Source organism: Rhyacophila brunnea, unplaced genomic scaffold, assembly GCF_057557595.1.
Source record: "Rhyacophila brunnea isolate RB1 unplaced genomic scaffold, BYU_Rbru_1.0 scaffold_12, whole genome shotgun sequence".
NCBI lineage: Eukaryota > Metazoa > Arthropoda > Insecta > Trichoptera > Rhyacophilidae > Rhyacophila > Rhyacophila brunnea.
The window spans coordinates 15,533,071-15,558,609 of NW_028232774.1; the positions used below are offsets into that span (position 1 = coordinate 15,533,071).

At 32.9% G+C, this 25,539-nt stretch overlaps 1 protein-coding gene across 2 annotated transcripts in view; it reads right to left on the reverse strand.

Annotated features, from left to right (window-relative positions):
- UBL3 (ubiquitin like 3) overlaps positions 1–25,539 on the reverse strand; it is a 429,818-nt gene that overhangs the window by 22,061 nt on the left and 382,218 nt on the right. Inside the window, exon 2 of one of the 2 annotated variants that reach the window (XM_085960848.1) lies at positions 25,392–25,461. The exons of the other annotated variant lie outside the window; for it this stretch is intronic. Within the exon in view, the coding sequence (XP_085816974.1) occupies positions 25,392–25,409 (18 nt within the window). The 5' untranslated portion in view covers positions 25,410–25,461. The remainder of the gene's footprint in view (positions 1–25,391; positions 25,462–25,539) is intronic. 2 annotated transcript variants of the gene reach the window in all.

The following is a 25,539-nucleotide window of genomic DNA, read 5'->3' on the forward strand; positions in this document are numbered from 1 at the left end:
CACTCGAAAATAATTGTTGACCATAGTTAACGACAATGCAATCAAAAAAATAACCAGTATGCCAAGATTATAAACTAGTCTATTTCGATCTGGACTGTCTAAGCAGATTCAAAATGACATGATTATGATGCAAATTATTGGAGGACCGCATCGTTGTATGTAATAACGTCAAATTCAATAATATTATAAATCAATAAATACATATTACATTAATATTTTATTTTGTGTCAAAGTCGCTCTTTTTTGGATACACGTGTTAACTTCCAAGGAACTACTTATAATCTTAATATAATAACGGATATAAAGAAAGATATTAACTTCTCTGATAGGCGATAAAGAAATCTCTGTTATTGAAGAAGCGCCGTTTCGCAGCGTGTAAAAGGAGCTGTGAGTCTTAGGCGAGTCGTAAAAATGCACTTATCTCTGTAGGATTGCACCCGGGCACCATTAAATGGGGGGAGGGGTGCCGCACCCCTCCGGCGACACCCACGCATCAGTTACGCTGGGTTGATGGCCTCCGAATAATATCGACTTGTTACATTGACTTTTCAAATGCATACGAAATCTGGTTATTTGGGTTCATCTACATTTTAGGTAGAATTATGAAGAATCTATGGAATCCGTATAAATTGCTACTAGACAATGCTGAATAAAAGTAGTAAATTGGATTAGGCGAAAGCTACTGACGGTAATCTGGACACGACATACAAATAGATAAGTATGAGATCATTTTTTGACTTCTCCATTATACATAGTGACATGATCTCCCTTCGAGGATTAGGCCGGAATCTACTAATGATACTTTAAATTTTAAGATGTAATTATGAGGTATTTTATGTTAGATTTAACAATATTTGTTGTGAGCGCCTAGATACCCGGCAGTCGAGGATCGGTCCCCTCACCGAGCGGCCGCTTCATTTTAATCCTCTAATTTATAGAATAATTATTGGAAAATGTACAATGCTGTAAAAATAGATACCTCTCCACCGCAAGTTGTCGTTATTGGATTCGCCCACCCCAGTCAAAAAAATACAGTTTCGATAATCAATGAAAATATTAATACAGACACACAATTTATTAATCACTTAAGTTTTTGTGGTGCGGTTATGTCTTAGACTTAGTGTCTTTTGCCACATTGATTCTGGCTCTTCTATCACTGATAAGCCGTTGCCATAAAAGATTAGACTTATAAGGAACAGAGTTAAAAATACGTTCCTAACGGCTGGGAAATCTCCGAATTGTGACAATTGAGTCAGAGATCAGATGTGTAGAGAATGAAATAACGATATAAGTATACCAAACTCCTAAAAGTAAAGAAACATTGAAGAAGAAGATTTATCAAAATCATAGTTTCATCAATCATAACAAATTTCCTTGGAAGACTAGTCGCAGTTAAAAAGATTTTTTAAATTTGAATAATTTAATCTAAGCATATTAGATGTTTCTGTTCTCACCCCACATTGCTAAGGGAGTACATTGTTAAGGGAGCACCCGGCCAGCCGAGCCGGTTGATAAGCAAACGGAGGGTGACTGTTTCAAAGCCCTGCGAGACATTTAATTTCTTTGATTCGGGGTTTAATGCCCTCTCAACTCAATCCGATGCAGATGCACAGATGCAGTACGAGTAATGTAGGTATTTAAAGGGTAAACAGCCAGCTAATAGTTTGTGAGTGTAACTTAAAACTTTAAGTGCGAAATGCTGGGATATATTATAATATACGAAATTGTAATACAATATTTTTTCATCATTTATGAAAAAAAAAATCCGCTTGGTTATGTAAATACCATTGCTTGCCTTCATTGATATTATGGCATTACCAAAGTAAGATTCGACATCAATAAAAAAAATCAAATTATACACATTTCTACTTTTTAGAAAAAAATATGTTTTTTTGAAACTATGAGTTACTTATTCAGAATTGTTTTTAGTAAGTTCATAAGAGAAAACTTAACAAACTAAAATTCAATGATAAACGTAACCATACGATGGGATCCTTTTATGAATTAAAAACTTAAATCCATTAGAATTTAAATTCAAATTCCATCAAGTACCTTCAGTTGAAAGTATTAATATTATTAAAAATGTTTTCATTACATTGTACGTTTATGTTTGATTTCTTTTCTTTTTAATGTCTTAAAAAGGATTTCAAGTTATACACAATTATATTTTTATAAAAATCGATGTTTTTTAAAAATAAACATAAAAAATATTAAAACTATGAATCAGTAAAAAATATGTAGGTACGAGGAAAATTGAAAATTTAATAAACTAAATTTTAAAAATACATGTTACCATAAAATATAATGTAATAATAACGTAACTGTGTACATAAATATGTAACAAATTGACATTTTTTTTACAATTATTGTAAGTTTATCTTTGACTTAAAATTTTTTTTTCTTTAATCTTTTCAGATATGTACATATTTATTAATTAATACAGTTGAAATTATCAAAAAAATGTCTCAAATTGCAAGCTTCGTATTTTTCCGCTAGGTGCCTCTGGTAGGTAGAAGCGTCCCCCTTAAATGAAAATATATTATTCATTGTTGACTATATACCATAATACTTAATATTCAAAGAAATTTGTTTAACTTACACCGAAATCAATCATAATCACGCTAATGTTATCTATGTAAATAACAATTTAAATATTAAAATTACATTTCAGCGCAGTGTAATTAATTTCATAAATGAAAAACTAATATTATATCGCACTTTTCCGACGTGGCGCAATAAACGATGCATCATGAAAACAAACTAGGCAGCTTATAATATTCTATAAATACACTTGTGTGTGTGGTTTAATTAATGCATTTTGAACAAAGATGTTAAATCTTTTCCCAAGTGGAACCTTCACAAAAATATAAACGATCTAGTTCTTTTCAAAGTTTGCGAGAAAAATAGTTGTTATATAGGTTTTTATTGCAACGATTCATACGTTTAGGCTCCATATCTATAGTAAAACGAGGTTATTTTCAATATTTGTGATTACCAAACTGTGTGCCGCGTAGCGTAACGCGTCTAAGTATTTTTCATAACTTGATTATCAAATGTACAAAAAGGTCATCATTCTCTTCTCAAGATACGACGGTAGGTAGACACTATTAACAGTGGAAGAAAATTAAACACACTTGGAAAACGATCCTGTTCACAAAGTCCCACATTTTCTAAGCAAGAGTTGTCAGTATTTTACTATGTTTTTATTAGCTCGTATTCTTGTTTGTCCAATACAAATTTTTCTTGTTTGTCCAAAATTTGTATTGGATGATTGAAGATTTTTAACTAACTTCCCGACTAGCTAGACATTTGAAACTTTTAGAATATATCAGAACACGACGACAATGCATTCTTTAAACAGAATTGAATCCATTTTCAGTTAATTCTGTTTTGTATGGAAAGTTATTTCGGAAAAAATTCGTAAAAAGTAAAACACTATTATTGGTTGCTTAGGGGGTCCTAGCAACTAAATTATTAATATATACGTGCGTTACTATGGAAATCAATATGAAATGTCAAAATGACATTTCAGTATTCTATATTTATTCAGTATTTCTATCAAATACAAAAAAAGTATTTATTAATACATAGAATTGTCAAGTTTATATGATTCAACAGAAAATTTAAAAACGTGGTATATAAAAAGTTCTTTTTATCTTGTAATTATTTGATTTCAGTTTGGAACCAATATCCTCGATATCTACCACAGGCGTTAAATTTCTGTTGCCATTTGTATTTTTGTGAATTTGAGTATCATCTCAGCGCTCGTGGAAATGAAAAATAAAAAATCGGGAACGATTACAGATGGCACATGAGTAGTTACGTGTTTGTTTATCTAATATTTATAGTCCCGTTTAGACATAATTATTTCTTAAAATCAATTATAAAATTATTATCCATATTACCCACATAAATGTATAATATATTATATGTTGATTGTTGATACAACAATTTTATTTTATTATTACCTATAACTACCAAGATACAGATAGATTTATTCATATTAATGAAGCACCCATATATTTTTTAGGGATTTTTATTTGATGTGCCACGAAACAAATTCCCCTTACCGAGTGTGCAGTCACGTAAAAAAGTTTGACAGACACTGCTTTATGGCATAGTAAATGATAATCATTTTCACAGTGTATTTCAAAGGTGAATGTTTTTATAATCCAAAGTAAACCGTTTTTATATTTTTGCTGTTTCACCTGAAAACGAATATTTCACTTCATGTTTCCACATATAGAAATATAAAACAAACAAATTCCTGTTCGGCATTGGAGTAACATAAAATATTTTAACTACGTATGTATTACCTACGCTGTTTAGAAAGACCCTCTTTGACTTTGACTCTAGAAACGAAGAAGATAAAAAAAAGGTCGATTCGGCTAGTATGTTGCAAAGAAAGTAAAATAAAATATATTAGGATTACTTACGAGCTGAGTAGAAGTACTAAGCTACAGTTTTGAGAAAACCTTTGTTTGAACATTTCAGGCAAACTCAAACAAGGCGTATCAGTATGTAGATATACATTTTAGCTACCAGCTGTACTTGTGTAGTAGTCAAAACCAAAATATATAAAAAAAGAAAAAAAAACACCATCACAGCAAAACGCTTCATTTCGATTTGGGCCCTTCTCATCGTCATCTTTTCTAACAAGTTGCTTAATAATTTGAATGAATGCTATCTCAACCATGGCCATCAGCCATTTGGCTGTTGCTTTGGATCTTCACACATTAAAAAAACACGTGAATTTTTCGCACATTATCTCAGGCTTTTGGGTTGGAGGCATGTAAGATATAATGATTTCGAAATTTTATCCGACACCCGTTTCTCATTACAATAACCATATAAAATGCGGTGAATTTTAGTAAATAGCGAATTGGTGAGGTACATTACTGACGCAGCTTATTTTCATCATACAAGAAATAATTTGGTAGGTGCCTAATAGTGTTATTGTTTTTATAAAAAAAGCAAATGAGGGATAATTTCTCATTTACCAACGTGTGTGCGATAATGTGATATTTATGACCTCTTTTCCCTCTGTCAATGATTTAAATGGGGTAGGCCGAATTGCTAATAACGAGTTAACGTAAATCCGTACCTATAATTCGTCCAGCTACAACATAGCTCTCTCATTAGAGGTTATGGTAACGGTGTACATAATATATTATAATATACTTCAGATGGCATCAGATATGGTTTAGAACTTTAGAGGATAAATATATGTGTTGCCACAGTTTGCAGAACGCAGGGCCGCATTATATTGTTATTAGTGTTTGAGTTGAAGATTATTAATACGATGGTACGCGAGTGCTCGAAAATTGCAAGAGGGAAAAAATGAATTGAAAGCTCGCAGCGACGAACGGAGGAGAGCGGGAAGGATGAGTAACTCAATAACGAAGAGACAAGAAAATATGCATGCCGGAAAGTATGTAAATCCCCTGCTTCACAAAAATAGCCACACACTGTACGAAAAAGAATGACGCTTTTATAGATATTTTCAATAATATAATATACTCACTTATAGACAATAAATAATCCTGTTTAAGATCAATACGAAATGGGAAAAGATTCGATAATGCTGAATAATATACAGGAGTGATACTTAAACAAAAGGTTAATTTCAATAAACTGCATCGGTTCGATTTGTGTCGCACAAAAGTTAGTTTTGGCACAAAAATGTTTACGAAACAAAAACGAGAGTTCAAACGTGTATGTGCATATTGAAACACTGTTCCAGAAGGTACAGAAGGCTGTACGTACTATTAAATGCATATACTATATACAGATGACATATCACATAGGTAATGTGAATGAAATAAAATAGAGAGCTTGAAAATTATACCAGGACATCAATGGACGGTTTTGAAAATTTCAGGTTCCTGGAATTATTTATAGTTGCCATTGCCACCATTGCCTCTTGTCTTTTAGTGTCAATGGAAAACTCTGACAGAACTGACTAAATACAACGAGATTTTTCATGTTATCATCCTCCTTCATGGACTATAATAATCAAACAATGGGGAATCTGTCGCAGGCGGAGTCTGTCTCGAATCTGGATGACTCGTTTGTTCGTTTTTTGGCCGTCCACGATACTCTCAGAAACCTGCTCCAGCACCACATTTTAAATAAATCTGGCCTATGTTATCCTTTTGTCTTCATATTGAAGGCATAATATAAACAAATTGAGAAAGCTAAAGATTTTACTAGACGCATTTTAGTCACTTAGGCAATGTTTTTCTTCTTCCAAATTGGTTGCAGATTCTACATTTGTTTCTCATTGCTATTATCATTTTAAAGTCGAACCGATATAAAAAATTTCGCTGACCACTTCTGTCTCTTAGCAGAAGACTGAGTTGTTGTATAGTACTATTACGACTTATGGACATCAGTTTAGTCTTGGATTTGTTTAATTTTAACCAAATCGATTCACTTTCTTTTTCAACCAAGTACCTAGTGCAAGATAGCCCTCTCTTTTGGTAATTTTACAGTGAGAAATGTGTCGTCTAGATATTTTAAATTGGTAGGTTTACTTAGTAAGAACATATACTTTCTCCCCAAGAATATCGTGCTGACATGACCAATGTCTGTAGAGCTATGTTAGGTTAGAAATGAAAGCGCTCATATTAGAGCAATAGTCTTACCTGCTAGAGCTAGATGACGTATCTGGCACTTTAGGTGTATGAAGATTGTAGATATACATGCAAATACAACATTGTATATTTATATATCGCCTACCTACTTAGTTCATGCATCGTCCAACTATTGATAGCGGAAAAGATCTTATTAATGAAATAGTGCTAATTCTACAAAGTGAAGCACTCTTGTATTTGTATTTCAGTAGATGGATTGAATAAATTGTAACATTAATCCAGAGATTTAGAAATAAATAGTATCCACGTTTTTTTATACAATATGTACCTACCCACCAACATACAATTTAATAAGTACAGATATGCGTAGGACGCGATACGAGTGGAATTAGATGGATGGGGGAAATTTGTGAATCTTTGACGAAATATATCTAATTTATGTTTTTGGGGTTTCATAAGTAAAATACATTAAGTATTGTAAGAAAAGTAAATGCCTACAGTGAACATGTAATATCATATATTATGCTACTATGTAGTGGACACGTGATTGTCATATTATATATATTTAAATAGCGCAACGTGGCACGGAAAGGTGCATGTTGGGCATAACGTAAAGATCACACAATAAACCAATGGATAAGGAAGCAGACAAAGAGTACGCGATGTGATAGAGGTCGCTAAGAAGATAAAATGGCAATGGGTTGGACATGTCACTAGGCGAGTGGGCAATCGCTGGATAAATGCCGTCATACAGTGGTACCCAAGGGGTACTAAACGCCCAGCTCTTAAAAAACTTCGGTGAATGTACGTGGCAGCAACGAACTAGGGACTGATAAGAGTGGAGAGAGCTAGGAGAGGCCTTCATGCAGCAGTGGATCGGGCCCGGCTGATGAGGATGCGTTAGAGTCTATATACTCTATATTTATATAACCTCCTCGCATGTCACGCTGCCCTGGTTTTAGGTCTCATATTATTCCATTCTTCACGCAAGATTCGCTTTAATATACATCGTCACTGTTCTGGCAGAAGACACTAATTCGAAAAAATGACATATTGGGTTAGTTATACCAAAATGTTCCTTATTTCAAACTTTACCGTCTGGAAACCCTCTTTAGGGTCTTCCCAAGTCATCCTTTTTACGATTACTTAATAAACTCACATGATAGACCATTTCAAATATTTAAACAACTTCAAAGTCAAATTAATCAAAACTAGTATTCTCCAGTTAGTGTGTTCTGCCAGAAAAGAGACGACATGACACAGGTATAAAGTATATTGACAGACATTTACAGCAGTTTGCGGGCACAATATCACCGTGTCGGTGGAATGCGGGTATCTTTGTAGAGGCTATGACTACGTAGAGTGCAGTGCCATTATTTGCAAAGTGCATAAAACACCTCGACGATGACGTAGCAAAGTGGGGTGAGCTTAGCACCGCTTTCCAAATTCAGCGGTGGAAAACTTAACGACAAAAGGTCAAGGCTTCAACGTAATGAGAACGCGGCTGGGATGGGCATGTGAGCGAATTACGTATTAGATACATAGGTACACGTTTATTTTCATATATAATTTAAAAGCAGGGACGATATGAAAAAGTTAAACGAACACTTGTACATTATTTAGTAGCTAAGTTTTACTTTGCTGTTGTTCGGAATTAGAAATCATTTTTGCGCAGTCTCATTAGATTCGTTCGGTGTAATACAATAATATATATTTTTAATACTTACGACATGGCCCCCACATCCTGTAGGATCTATGACGGGCCCCCTACCTATCGCTAAGGATTATGACAGTGTGACGCTCCACAGTAGCGTTTTCCAAATGGTGTACTAAATTAATTAATGTGTATATTTTTTGTGTTTTTTTTTATATTTTAATACAACCATTTGAATGGAATTGTCGAGTAATCGATACACAAATAGAAATTGTATCGGACAAACACATAATTTTAAATAATAACATCATTTATTGAAGGAAAATAGCGCCGCAGGCGACTTTTTTACTATTAGAGAGAATTTGTGATGTGTATTTATATCACTTATCTGGTCGGTTCGTCACGCCGGGCCTTTCCTGAGCCCGGGCACCCAGGCTAGAGCCCTGTCAGCCCCCCCTTTGTGGGGGCCATGACTTACGATATTAACGGTAAGTGACTTACAACCAGAATTCAACAAATAAAATACAAATATCTTCTATAACAGGCATGTTTAACTTCAAGTAGGCTACATCCAATATCAAAATAGGAAGCAATTTAATACACTCCCCCATTGTTATTTTCACGCTGAACAAACAAAATATTATATTTGGCTGGGGTTATTCAGGCGTTACAAATTAAACTACACTAAGTAGATATACTCAGTTTCCCATTAGTCGTGAAAATTATGAGTTTTGGTCTTCTCTTGTGCACTCATTGTCAAATTATTATATTACCATGTAAATAACTTGCTGTACGAAGATAAGGGGAAATTACGTCTTCTTTTAAAGCGCATGGATTCATATTTTCTCTTTCTCTTACTCCTGAACCAGACCGTAATACGAAATTTGTAAACTACTCGCACACAAGCTGGTTAAGGAAATAAAACTAGGAATATTAAATGTTTTCCCTTCAAGTTCTAAATGAAATCGCATTACAACTGAATATATTACTTATACTTACACATTCATCACACACTTTCTTTAGACCTATGGTTTCATCGACCGATTGATCGCGATTGATGCGTTGGACACGGCTCTATAATATATGTTTATTATTCAGGATCAATGGTGGGTCTTAATGTTACCACAGTGCATTGTATGCATACAAACTGGGGAGATGGAATGTCTTATTTATCGGATTGAATTTGAAGAAAACTTTTAAACATCCCTTGGCAGGTACATACTGCACTGACATATCGCTAATAATAAATAAAGTGGTTAAGTCATAACCAAGTTGCCTAATGTATTCTCGATTTATTATAACCAATATTACTAATATTATCCAATTGAAAAATAAAGGAAACATAAGACAGCCCAAAAACAAAATACAATAAAAATTAATAGTGAAACTTTCACAATAAAATTGCAATCAAAATTAATTACAAGAAAATTTCAGATTCAGAAAGAATTTATATTGCCGTAATATGATTTTTTTTTTAATTACTGTAATAATAATTAACTATAGTGTATTTTTTTCTCGATGTGTTTTTGAGGGGTAGATTGTACAACTTCACGTTAGTTTCGATACGATTAATTTTAATTGTTGCTTCTGAAGCAGTTAGTTTCTGGATCGAATTCTACTTTTTTTGTATTTGGTTAGAATATGTACACAACAAAAAAAAAGTTATGAAACATCTTCGGGGGGCGGCCAAGATCAACTGAAAAGTAATCATTATCCAATTGTCTCTATGTTTCGCCTGCGGTGCCAGTTAGCAATAAGTTGAATAAAATAAAACGGCACTAACACCCCACCATGACCACAACTGCACCACGCTTGTCCGCGTAGTCACCATTCACCGCCACATAGCTTGGATGACGCGGCACACTGACGCCAAATGGAGCGAAATGCTTCCGAAGGAGCCTGGAGGGTAGGGGGCAGTTGAAAACGAATGAAATAGAACAACGGGGACAGAGCGTGGGGTGCATGCGAAAGCGTTTTAAGTGGCAAAAGGGTGCAATATAAAGAGGAGATTTATATTAGTTGCATTGTTTTAAATCTGACGTTACTCAAGCTCTCCCTTTTACGAAGGTGTTAAAAGTGGTTTAAGGGTTCATATGAACAATGTGAAGGGATTTAGAGCGGAGAAAGGAAAATGTTTCTTTCCTTTGAATGAGAATAATTGCTTTTACATTTAAGCATGTTATATTACTAATTAAACATTTTGATGACTTCAATCGAAGCATCGATGACGTCATTTTTTAGAAAAACCTAATTAGTCAAAGCGTAATAAATGCCTAAATTCCTATCAAAATCTTGCGAGAAAATTTTTTAACTCGTAATATTGTAACTTGGAAACGAAACGATCGAGGAACGCTAGACTAAAATAAAGAATTCCACGAATTTTGAATTAATGGAAGAAGTAGTTACTTTAACCTTCGCGTGGTTTGAAGAAAATGATAATGGTTAGTTAGCTGTCGTCAAGCCACAAGATTATGCTATTACATCATATATTATATTAGGTATATAGAGTGAAAAAAATAATGTTTTGCCCCTAACAACTAAGTGCCCGTGACATCTTGAGAATTATTAGATAAAATTTCAGCTAAGTTTCTGTTACTTCATAAGTATCTATGTCCTATAATATAGGACCTATATCTTGTCTGAAAGGTAAAATATACCCAAAATACAATTGCCCCGAATTCGTGGTTTTAATTTAAATCAAAATAAACCCCCAGACATAAACAACTCCAAGTCAATAATATGTATTATGGAATATATACGTTACGCTACGGGATGTAAGGTTATTGAATTTCGATACACAGGATTTAGATTTACAGTGTCTATTATCCCAATAGAAATTTACATGTCCAATGTTTAAGTAAATATATAGATAACGGAAACCGGACTGCTCGAATATTGGGGCACAAAGGAAGTGCTGTTTTTTTGGTGTGGCCACACGGCTAAACGATGACCCCCGTCCAGCAAATGTTATATCCGCTAAAATTAAAATGATCAAGAAAATCTGGCGATGTGTTCATTATTACTGACATTACAGCACAAAAATCTAGCTACTGAGAAAAATTATAAGAAAATACTTGCTTGGTCCAGAATCTCCCACATGATTGTGCGACAAGCATCTCACGTCTTATGTGAGTGTCTGTCCCCACAAGTCTATTGAAAAGTACGAGATGCTCAAGTATTTGAACTGCTTAGTTATTGTAACCTAGTTTCCACGAGGACTAATTATTAAGCTAGTAGTAATATTATTACGATAGATGTCTCATTTTACAAAGAATTAACAATCGGTGTAAATAATGTAACTATGAATTCTGAAGTGCACGGCATTAACAACCAGGGTCTTTTGAAGGTTTTTCTGAGTACAGTCTTGAAGGTTACCTATGTACAGGAGGACATCGACTTTCGCACATAATTGGTTCCTGAAAAGGTGTGCGAATGTTGAATGTTCGAAAGCAGAGGGAAGGTAAAAAAAAAATTAATTGTGTGTATTTTGAAATATTTATTTATCAAGTAAATATAAGATGTTTAAGAGACATGTTTAAGTGGGGTTTGCGGGTGTTTCCCTTAAAAAGTTATCAAGAGTTAACTGTTGCCACTCTTCTTTTTCTTATTTTAAATAAAATATTTTAAATGGTAAATCATTAACTTTACAATATTGCTTAACTGCTGGCACGAAATGTAAAGTGAACCAATCTTTTAATATTAACGCAGTAAACCCAGGCTTTTTTATTTGATTACTGGAAGCAATTCTTTATCCTTCCCTTTTAATGCTCTGGAATTTTCTGGTTGATAAATTAACATTGGGATCAATTTTAAATCACCAGCCAAGTTTCCACCAAGAAGCAATGTCAATCGGTTTTTAGAAGGTTTATGCCCAGGGGCAACTGATTCTTCCTTAGATAAGAATGTACGACTAGGGATTTTTTTCCAAAATAAACCTGTGTCATCTACATTAAATATTTGGCTAGAGGAATATTCTCCATCTAATTTTGTATAATGAGGAAATAAATTCTTTTGCAGCATCCTTATCCGCATCAGCCGATTTTCCAGTGAATTTAATATAAACCAACCGTTACTTGCTTGAAAAATCGTGTTAGAATCTTCTTTTTCTAGCCTTCCAATCTTTGTACAAACTAAGAGCCTTCGCTTGAATAATTGAAATATTCAGAGGGACATCTTTTTGATGTTGGTCGTCGATCCATGATGACAAATATTTTTCCATTTCATCCATAACTATGCCGTGTCTTTTGGAAACAACCCTTAAAGATAATATATTTCCACAATTTTGAACGTATTCCTTAATTTTATTTTTATTTTTCAAAATTGAACATATCGTAGTAGACCTGTTTGTATCATACGAACGTTCGATTGAAGCAAAAGATTCACCGCAATCATAACGTCATGTAAAGTTTATAAGTCCTTTATTTCTTTTTGTTCGTATCAACACTGCAGTTTTTCCGTTTCTCACTCATGTTTATAAATTTTTAGGGTGAAATATTTCAAATGAAGAAAATTAGCAAAACGCACAACATGACACGCCCGCACGCGCTCCTGCGCATATCTATCCTAGCTAGTTCACAAGCAAAGTGACGGGTGCGAGCAGGATGCAAGTGACGCAAGAAATGCACTTGCTTGTGAGCGAGCGAGAAGGGGATATCTTAAGCCACGGCCAGCGCGTCGTTTTAAAAAAACGATTTTTTTTGAAATGTGCGAAATACCGAATTGTGCGAAAGTCGAACGTTCGTAAGTCGAGGTCCGCCTGTACTTTTAGTTCGTTACGTCACGCAATACATACCTAAGGTTGTGGAGACGTCTTAGTAGAGGGAAAACATATTTACAATAAAATAGATAATTTGTCATCGTTAAGGCGTACAAATGTCTCTTATAATACGTAATACTAAAAAATGACAATACATCATAAGCCGACAAATTGGACTGTCGCATTAAGCTGCGGTAGTATGAATAGTGTGTCATATATATTATAATAGCATATACACAGCAAATATAAAGGGTCCCATTAATTCCACAAAGTAAACACCGTTACAAGCATCTCTAATATATTATATCATGTAGATATACGTATCTACGAGTACTGTAAACTGTGTATAGGCAATGAATAGCAGAGAAAATATAAAAATAAACTTTCACAGAAATGTAAACGTTTATTTCTCAGGTTGAAAATAAACTACGATTTGCCGTAACTTCGGAGAAATTTCCGCAAATAATATATTCACAAGAATTATAAATAAAAAAAGTGCAATTACATTAACCCAACCATGATCTAGACTTGCATGATTCGATACGGATTTTTGTAGTTAATTAAAAAGGGATTTTACACAAGAGAGAACGGGATCTCAACAATTAATTTTGATTTGTACGTAACCATGACTACAAAATGTCCACGCGCATTATTAGTTATATACATAATATAATATAAGAAAATAGTGCAAATTATATTTATTTAAAATAAAGAATTTAATTAAGCTTGGCATGAATTTCATTGCATGATTTAATGAATATTTTTTGTAGTTAATTAAAAAGGGATTTTATACAATGAGATAACTTGCATTATATCTACATTGCTTAACGATGAAATCTAATATGTAGGAAATTTTAATGTTTATGTTCATTATTAAATACACATAAAATATATCAAACTATAGCAATTAATTATATTGTATATAAAACACAGAATTTACGCATAGCTACCAAAACGCAGAAAAGCTGTATAATTAGACAGAATTTTAACAATTTAAAAATACAATTGACATACACATACGGAAATTTGGAAACTCTTGATTTTTAAAGAAAATAAGACTGTTTTGAATTAGTTCGCCATAGAATGACGCATTGCTGAAATGAAAATTTCTAGTTAAGTAAGAAACCAAACCCAAAATAGTGATCAAGTCCAGAAAAGGTTTGTGAATACGATTTGTGACACATTCGAATATATTTTTTAATTATTTCTTCGTTAGATTATAAAAAAAAAAACAAATCTTTCTGCATCAAGTGTCATCATTAACTTGGGTCTACGTAGAACCCGTGTTGGCATCTATTGCTGACAAAAATATGTCGAATATGGTAAGACGTAAGATAATAAGCTAATTGACAGAAAAAAATGCTGGATTTACCCAAAATAAAAAAAAAAGTCTAGACAGTAGCATTATTATAAAAAAGTAAGTCCCTATGAAATTTGTTTTTATAAGACAAATATAAAAGGAAAGGCAAATAATAGTAATATATAGGGTAAGAGGTACAATGATGGGCCAGTTAAGCGAATGGCTTGCTTTGATTGGTCAGAACAAGCCTATTAATGCGGTTTTATTGAAATGCAATTTTTTTTCGTGTTCACAAAGCATGTATATTGATATATATGTGTACATATTTTATAATACCAAACATGGTTATTACAAAAAATATAAATGAAAAAAAAATCGCAAAAAGTACAGTGATGGGCCACGCTCAGATAGTGATCGGCCACTTTCCAGACAGTGATGGGCCACCCGTCTTTTTCTGCATAAATTAAACAACTAAGGCATAATTTTCAATAAAATAATGAATCAACGTGTCTAATCTTATGATATAATCAACAAACATACTCCTTTATCTCACCGTTGATGTAATAAAAGAGGATAGAGTGACAGAGAGTGTATTCTAAAGTCTTAGAAAATTATCGACCTATCTGTTGAATACTTCATCACCTGAGTCACTAAATAAAACATCAATCTCAATTGAGACATGGACCTGCTGAGATTTTGGAACGCAATTTGAATGGAAGCTATCTTTTTACACTGAAAAAAAGATAGCTTCCATTCAAATTGCGTTTCACAAATCTCAGCAGGTCCATGTTCTCAATGAGATTGATGTTTTATTTAGTGACTCAGGTGATGAAGTATTCAACAGATAGGTCGATAATTTTCTAAGACTTTATTCTTTTTATCTTCCTCTGCACTTTTCTTGTTTTCCATTTTTTGATCTTAAATATCTCTATATTTTTGCGAAGTGATGGCGAATGGAACTCTTTGTTAAACTTGTTTATCGTTTATTTTTGGTATCTGAGGCCATGATAATGTTTGAATTAGAACTGTAGATATATTAACCATATGTTCATTTATTTCTTCCATGCGTTCAGTATCTATTTCCATGTTGCATTCTCTGACGGCACTGACACGTTAGATACATTTAATTGGGTTATATTTTCTATGCTCTTGCTGTTGTCAGATAATGACTTAATTTGATTAAGTTTTTCCGCAATCGGTAAGTATGGTATAAAAATGTTTTATCTGTTTACCTCAGCTAGTATTTTGAATATTTTTAAGCTTTTCTTCTGTTTAATTGCCCACTACATTCGTTAAATCTTTAAGGATGAAAACAGAATTTTGCGATATTTTGCAGCTTTAACTGGAGGGAAAACAGTTATATCTATAGGCTGAAGAATCCTAGATGCATTAGGATTATAGTGCTATAAGATGTATTTCAAATAAAATTTTAGACAAAGCTCACTAACTTGGTAGATAAGATGTGACTTATGCCTTTCGATAAATAATATAGGAAACTCTATTCACAGAGTAACCAGATTCGGATAGAAAATATTTCCAATGTATTGTGTATTGTGGCACTCCGATTTTTTTTTTTGCAACTTCACATAGTGATCCCCCATTTTTATAAAAGTATGCAACAGCATCATCTATTGTTTTAACATCATATTTAAACTTAAATTATTCAGTATTTTGATATTCTGAAAGAAATGGGAAGTTAAATGTTTCTAAATACAGTGATCGGCCAGTACAAATTCAGTGATCGTCCACGTGGCCAACGACTGTCTAAAATTAAAATAACATAAAAATAAAAACGGCAGGTACCATAGTGCGTTATAAATATTGTATTTAGCATAAAAAAGTTAACTAAAAGTAAAAAACCATTTTTTCAGTCATGGGCCAGCCCGGCCCATCATACAACTGCTATATATATTTAGTGCAGTAAATGGCCACCCAGCTAGATGTGTCATTTTAATTTAAAATTGTCGTAGACTTAACATAATTATATGTTTGAATATCCAGCATAACGATTATTAAATAAAAAGTATAATTAGTAATATAGTTAAAGAGATCTTACCTTCCAAAGTATGTTATTTCCTTAACAAAAAGATAAGCAATTGTCAGACAAAATGCAAAACGTGTGACTTGGTATACAACATGGTCACTTATAGGGTCAGTCCTGCTACCTATACAGGAAATAATGTGCTAGAACCGAAGTATATGATGTTGTGAGTCACATATAGGAACCAATACCCATAACTTAGGTTTTTAAATACCTATTTTTTGTGTTTTACTGCTGAGTGGCCCATCACTGGAGGGTGGCCCACGATTGTACCTCTTACCCTACCTACATAAGATACGCAATACATAATGATATGTTACATTTATTTAATCGTTCAGATTAATATACAAAACGCCAAATGCAAAAAATATTTTTTACCGCAACCTTTTCATGATAACTTGAATGGAATGTCTTTCTAGCAAGAATTAACAGCAGTGGCGAATACTAACTGTTCAACGGAGAACAATAAAACACATTTGGAGAGTGACCAATGGGTTATACTGATTAGAGTATAACTGCGGTACACAGCAGGAAACACGCGGCATTTCCTCTATTATATGCGGCTCAACTCGATAATTTATTTCAGAATAGGTACATGGAATATGTTTAGTTTGTATATGAATTAATGATCGTCAATATTTCTGCATACAAACATTGGTTACGATTACAGACACAATAATCTAACGGTATTTAAAGGTGGCACTAGTTTTTCGCGTTGTAATTTCATTAATTACCGATGAATATGTAATAAATAAATAAACGTACGTACCCTATTTAGATTTTTTTTATATTGTACACGTCAAAGTAAATGTGAAATACTTAATATGGAATATTCGCGACTGACTACTAATTACTAAAACATTACTAATTATTATTTATTAATTTTATAGGATAATTTTAATCACGATAAATGTTATGTGTACTACCCATAGATCCGAGATTGTTTTTATAAGGATGGAAAAATTGACCAAGCGAATTGGAACGGCACCGTTCAACGACGTTCCGGGAACGATATTATTTATCGGAACCGAGCCAGAATTTTGTGGTTGGATCTTTTGAATCGGTGAAAATAGAACATATATTTCAGGTAACGATGCGAATTGCAAATTTCTAGAAATGGATTGCAGTTTAACGTGGATAAACATTGAGGTAACTGTATTTAAGCTGTGTAGATTGTATGAAAGCTAATTAGATACAGCCTTATATTAATATATTATGGCAGTGGCGAGTAGTGCCTGCTAGAGGGAGGTAGCGTACGCTGAAAAATCATACAGTCATACTTGACGGACTTGAAGTTGATTATTTACTGATATACAAATGAACTATTTTTTTTTATTCAACGACCAATTATTTATAGAACAAACTTTGAAAACACCTATGAAAATATATATAAGCACTAGATTAAATCGTCACTATTCTGGCAGAAGACACTAATTCGAAAAAATTACATAATGAGTTAGTTATAACAAAATGTTCCTTATTTCAAACTTTATCGTCTGGAAACCTTCTTAATAAATAAACAGTTTTTATTTTAAAGTCATCCTTTTTACGATTACTTAATAAACTCACATGATAGACCATTTCAAACATTTTAACAACTTCTAAGTCAAATTACTCAAAACTAGTCTAACTTCTCCAGTTAGTGTGTTCTGCCAGAACAGAGACGAAATTATGTATGAAAAAAAACACGAAAATTATAAACAAAATCACTGAGGAACCGGCAAGGCATTAATTCAGTTTCAGCTAGGCTAGGTGTATGGTTGAAAGGCAAACATGTTGCATGATGTCCACGATGTGCTTCGTTGTTTGAATCTCGCATTCGCAAAGTGAGAACTCTGTCAAGCCCCATTTGTATTCATTTGAGCCATTTGAGTACCTACACGTGAGACAATCACATTTCCAATGAAAATGTGTTAAACATTTCAAAATGATTCATTATTTTAGTGATAACTAATAAGTCACGCGAGATTTTTGATTATTTAAATAGTTTCATTTAATTATGAAAAAACATGATAAGTTGCATCTTTTTGGAAGCTTTTGCAAATGCTTACGGAACCTGTTTGGGAATCAATAGTTCAATAATCACACAGTTTAATTTAAAGTCACCATGCAAGAAAGAAATGTGGATTGGCCGAATGATATCAGTGGTGATAAAAATCTAATACTCAACATACAATTCAGTTAGTCCGTTTATGCCTTGTTAATTAATAAAATATTTATTTCAAAAATCATTAACACCACAGGAATATTGAATAAATTTCAGAGATTATATTCAGAAATAGCTGCATTCTGCAGATTTCAGTATCAGTAGGTACTTGATTCTTTTAATAATTGGACAACAATCTGAATGCATAGACAAATGTTTCAGTAGCGTGAATTTACTATGTCAGGTAGGAAGGGAGGTTATCAATAAAACATGCAACAAAATGCTCAGAAAACCGACAGATAATTACACCTGAATCCGGTGCCTATGCCAAATACAGTGGCGTCCTGAATAAATTTGCTCCATTAACAATGGAACATTCCTTCCTTTTGTGGAACAGCGGGAGTTAAAACGATAGAGCTAATTAAAAGTTTTGCGACTAAACGGAGGATTGGTTTCCCCCTCCAGTTGAACCACCCCAAAGCTCTAATTTGCAGTGGCATGAAACTAATCAATGGGATAGGGAAATTAATGAAGCCAAAACACGCGAATAAATGCTAAAATTATTTAAAACGTTTCTATAGGTATCGCACAGTTAAAATGCAGTACGGTTGAATTGGTTTGAACATAATAATTCTTATATTAAAAACTAAAACTAAACTTCTTACAAACAATAATCGAAAATTATAGTGAACTACAATTATTAGTTCGAAATAAATCTGGAGTCGATTACACCCGCTACCGCCATTGACTTTTTATAATTGAGGTGCTGGTTAGAAAGGGGGTTTACGCAAAGTTGGGGTGTTCCGATTGAAATATTTTTAGAATTCCATTTCTTACGCCCACGATGGCTGAGCGGCTAACGCGTGGGCTTATAATGTCGTGGATCCCCGGTTCGAATACTGGGTCTGGCAAAATTGTACACATATTGTTTTTCGAGTGTGTTCGGAATCAAAGTATGGATCCATTAGGTTGAACAAGTGGCTAACATCAATTTCTTGTAAAAACAAAAATCTGTTGATACAAACCTCCGTACAGGCCCATATGATCTTTTTTATGATCAGACATGATCAAAAAAATCTTATTTACCATGTCATTATCAAGCATTTCAATTTTACACCAAAATGTAGTTATTGGTCAAAATATCAAAACGGGATGTTTTCTTAACTGTAGTTAAACACTTATACCATTCTAACTAGTTCCAACATGGGAAATTTTACTTATAATTAATATCCCTATTTCGTTTGTATATATAAGCATTTTGAACTACGTATAACGTTTTCGATTTTTTTTCTGGATTTAAACATTTTTTACGGTATTTTGTATTCGGTGTGTAAAGCAACTGGTAACAAGGCGATAGGCGACTCTTTAAGTTGGTACACATGATTCGCCCGTCGTACGAGCTCGCTCTTACGAATTTTGACAGTTCGAGGGCTTATCTAATTAACACGTCTGGCGGAAGCGTTGTTATTTTTGACGTTTAATAAACCCGAAATATGTAACGCTTGGAATACAATGAATACATAATAGCATTTATTATATTTTTATAGCAAATTTTCATGATTTCGGAGTTAAGTCTAACATTGTATGTGAGAAAATGAATGACAGTGTATACCAGTTTTATAGGGAAGTCAGGGCCGTTAATTGGTAGGCGTATTGGTATTAAGTAAAAACTGGAAATTACTATGCACAGTGCGTCTCCACAGAGCAGCGAAAAAATCAAATCTCATTGCTTTTTACATTTTTTTTTATTAAATAATAGGTATATTTAATATTCAATTTAAACTATTTTTTTATTCAACGAATAATTCACAAGATATATGAATGCAACATTCTTTATTGTACATACTTTGAAAGCACATCAGAAAAATATATAAAACATCTTTAAAAACAGTAGGTACTTAGATTTTATTGATGAATTAATAGGTATATTTAATATTCAATTTAAACTTTTTTTTTATTCAACGAATAATTCACAAGATATATGAATGCAACATTCTTTATTGTACATACTTTGAAAGCACATCAGAAAAATATATAAAACATCTTTAAAAACAGTAGGTACTTAGATTTTATTGATGAATTAATAGGTATATTTAATATTAAATTTAAACTATTTTTTTATTCAACGAATAATTCACAATACATATGAATGCAATATTCTTTATTGTACATACAAAATTTGAAAGCACATCAGAAAACTGTATAAACATCTTTAAAAAAAACACTACTTAGATTTTATTCATGAATAGATTGAAATTAAAATTTCACGAATATCTTTTTAAAATCGGGGTACGAAAATAAATTTCAATATATTGTTATTTCTCTATGAGTGTGTTTATCATTCTTCACTAATAATATTATTTATAGTGTTGTAGGTTAATTTGATGGGCTTCAAAATAATTTTTTACAAGTGGTTATATATTTCTCTGATGTATTTTCAAATTATATATGAATATAAATTCTAACGGATTTAAGTTTTGTACTATTCCATTTGAGTACTCCAGTTGAATACTCAAATGGAATATTAAAAAACTTAAATCCATTAGAATTTAAATTCAAATTCCATCAAGTACCTTCGGTCGATAGTATTAATTATATATTAATATATTTAAATGATTAATTATACGTATCGTGTATTTTCTATCACATTATGAAGAGGCTTAGTATTAATCAAATATAATAAAATAATACAGACGTGTTAAAATAAAGCCGAGAAAAAATCCGACGCCACAAAAACTAACAAACAAGGGGTGGAGTTTGAGCTAAGTATGCTCGTGACATTGAACGCTTGACCTTCCAGTGATAAAAAATACAATGAAAAAAAATGTCAATATCAGCATAGCATGTACATATACTTAGGTCGCTTGCTTTTAGAAGATAAAGACAAAAGCATGTTCAAAGAACTGCGCATCTTTAATCCTTAGTGACGTCTGTAGGGATTAACCATTTTTTCTTTAGGTCTACTTATATGAAAGTAGAATTCTATTAGTCAGGCAAACCAAGATAAAAGCAAGAACACAATACCTATATACTTGGAATACGCTGCCAAAGATAAAGGTTTTGATTTGAAAAAAAAAAGCTTTTAGAAAATATTACAGAATACAATATGACGAACAAAGAACGATATTATTTATGTGTTTCAACGTAATATGTTAAAATATACATAAGTATATTTCCAAAAAGAAAGAAGCGATGTTACTACCAGTGTCAATTAAGGGATTTGTTTACTGTTTTGTGCAAAATCGTGTATATTCCAAGTATTATTTTTAATAACTTATTAATTGTATTGTCCTACGCTTATTTATACTATTTTAAATATGTATGTATTTTTTTCATGAATTAGTACGTTTTAATCGTACTTACTTGGAAGATATAAATTGTATTCAAACTAGCAGAGTGCGAGTATATAGATATATATGTAGCCTGTGATAATTTACCTATACATAAATAATTGGAAAACTATCTTTTATTAAACGAAATGGTAAAAGAAATTATACGTATTCATCAAAATGTTATGTATATGTAAAGAGTTCCTAATATTCCCTGAAAATTACTTGGTACATCTTTATAATAATAGCCATATGCAGGCGTGTCCTGAAACATGTGCGTATGCAGCTCGCCGTATTACACTTCAACGTGAAATGTTGTATCGGAAATATATGGCCGTATATTTAAAGACCGTTCAACCCCTTTGGGTCGTATAGTATGTACCGACATAAAATTCATGTCTAAATAAAACACGGTTCTTGTCGGTTTACACTTTTTACTGTTTACACAGGAAGCCAGCAGCAAACAATTTTTGAAAATAGCTCGGCTGTATTACTGGATACTATATACTGGATTATTTGTTAGGTTATGTTAGGTTTTCATTCTTGAATTTATGAAATTTGCCAAAATCAGCTATGAAAATTATTGAATTAATGTTCATACCGTATAGTATATAGTCATCTCTTTCCGATAGAGAGCTCACGGCGAACTGTCCCACGGTAAAATGTTTTACGTACAATTTACATGTAACCATATGCAGGGTGTGAGGATGAATCGGGCGATGGTGGATATAGCTAGCTGCTTGTTCGATAATAGATTGAACTGGTGTTTGCGTAGAACTTCATTTGTTAATGCGTAGGGCGAAGGGTGTAAAAGATACCATATAATACGTCCGAGACTTGGGTTACTGTTTTAAGATATGACTGCATCATTAAAAAATTTAAGACCGATTTAACGGTCCGATCATACCTAAGACAAAACTATAAAATCGTCGAAGTTTACTTCATCTTGTTAACTTGAGTTAAGTATACAACATTATATTAAACTACATGACTTCTTCTTCCGGTGGCACTACAGCTCAACTCAAGTCTTGTCCTCAGTCATTGTGTAAGCCTCTTGATCTTCCCCTCCTCGCAGTACATCGGTGGCCTTCCCTGACTGGTTTCTTTTCTCTTGGGGCTCAACGAGGTTATATTTTAGTACCTACCCGTGTCTCTGGCATGCGCTGGACATGACCTGTCCAATTTGGCCATTTTTATGAAGGTGGAATGTGTCAAATATTTGCACGAATCATCATTATATGTACCTGATTCTCCACACCAGAACCTCACTTATGGTAAAATATCTCCGCAGAATCTGACTCATCTCTGAATCGATCAGTACAGCTAAACTTCTACATTAAATTTTGTGTTCACGACATACGCAATCACTACATACATACCTGTATGACAGTTTTTGAACGTTTATTTTTTACTGTGGACACGTCATGTGACCTTTAGCCGCAAAGCCATAAAATATAGTGGGGACGGTGCTGGTGTTAGTTTTGTGACCAGCTTAACCAGCTCACCAAAATGCTACACCTACAGAGTACACTAGAAGTGTTTGATTGCAGGCATTTTATTTTATCTCCACTTTCGTTCAATCGATCTGAAATCTTAGCGATCGATTTTTAATGGTTGGATTCCAGATATTGTAAATGTAGAAAAAAACATTGCGTCGATCTACTCTCCAAGATAATTAACAGCACATATTTCAAGACGGACAATGCTATGGCGAATTCACAACCTCGCCGTGCCGACTTCTGTGAGGTTTCTGCATTTGAATGGGTAGCAGTGATAACTATAACTTGTAAGCGGCGGATGTACTCTGTTTTACTTATTTGAAATAATTTTTGATGCACCTATTTTTTAATTCTGACATGAATTTCTAAAATATAATTTTAAATGGGCTCGTTCGCATAATTCTCAAGCGACCCAGCAGCGCCGATTGCAGCAGGATTCCGTACACTCGTGGGATTAATTTAGGCCTGCTTATGGCGAAGTGACGTCAGCATGCAGCGGCCGCCAGTCCCCGAGGAGGGATGTCACGCGCCCGCACTGGCGAAAACTCCAATTGCGCAATCATGCAAATTTTATGTGGCAACACAGTTTCGGGATGGCTTTGCATCGACTCTCTTACTCTAATGCTACGCCACTGCTTCCAAACTAAGTTGTTGTATACATTGTCAGAGAAAATGTAGCCAATCGTTTTCGGAGAAGGTACACTATTTAATGATTACTACCCCAGAAGATAATAAAAGATGTGAATAAATAATGGTATTATTACATAGGAAAACTACTTTATTGGTGTCAATTGTCAATTCATGACAGAGAGACATTGTATTAATTAAAATAAACTTAAATATACCCACCCTTAAGAATGTCAATTTAATATTATAATTGGAGCCTATTTTATAATTGGTTTTTACATATAAATCTTGTTATCGATAATTAATGGATTTTTCCTATATGTACAAGACTTTTGATCAATTGAACTTGTTATGACAATAATTTAGATTTAATTACCTATTGACTCATTTTTTAGCCTCAAGTGTCTACCTATTATTTTTAGACCAGGAATTTTCTTAGAATATCGCATTTCATTACAGTTTTCACTAGATATTTTTTTATCTAATTGATATTATAAATAAATAGCTGTAAGAATTTATTTTTCATATCTGTTAATGGTATATTTAAGTAGACGAAGACGTTTCTGATCGTTTTTAAATTATGTGGAAAAAGTAATATATTTGATTACATATTTATATAATATATACTTATACAAAAGTCAATATATATTTCTTTGATTCATTGTTCTTACTTGGCCTCAACTGACATCCACATTATATTATAAACAATAAAACGTTTGTTTGTTCAAATTATCTTTCGCGTCAATTCTAATGTTGAATTTTCACGACATAAAGTTAGCATATTTTGGATTCGATTTTAATTTCTTTTGTTTGACTTTAGTTTTGACTAGCAGAATTATTTTCGTATTCACGTGTATGTCTAAATATAGATATTTTAATATCGAAGGATATAATTATTGTTGTTTTGTTGAGTAAGATAAACGTATATCGATCAATGAAGCGAAGCGTAGAACTTCAGCTATTAATTAATTAATACAAGGAAATCTAGTAAAGTTTTGAAACTACGCAGGGTTTGCGAACAGATTTGGTTGCCATAGTTACGTATTACGATTAGTATTATAGTCCAGTACTTAATAATAATGTATTTGCACTACTGAGAAACGGAACTGATGTACTTAGTTTATTTGGTATTTTATATTGATAAATTGTACAGATAGATCGATTTGTTTTTGACGATTCCGATCAATGCAGGCAAAACTTTGTCAATAAAACATTGTCGAACTGCTAATATATACATATGTAGGATGTAATGTAATGGCTTAGATACAATTGTTTTATATTGAAATCTATACAATGTTGGTTCCGTAAACTAAATAAAGCGTAAATATTCACTAGATTCAACTAAGAAGGCAACTGAAAGACGAACAAGTAACAAAAAAAATGATAAAATGAATTAAAAACAGTGTAAACAAGTCGAATTATTTAACTGAGCATTCGATTTACCGATTCCATTGTTCGCATCTTGTGTAAGAAACAGAGCGTAGACGAGTCGATAAGTTGATCACATCAGTACCTGAAACAAAACAAAAAAAAATAATTAATTAAATGTGACTGTAAGATCCAAATTTGAAAATATTAATAATAATAGTTA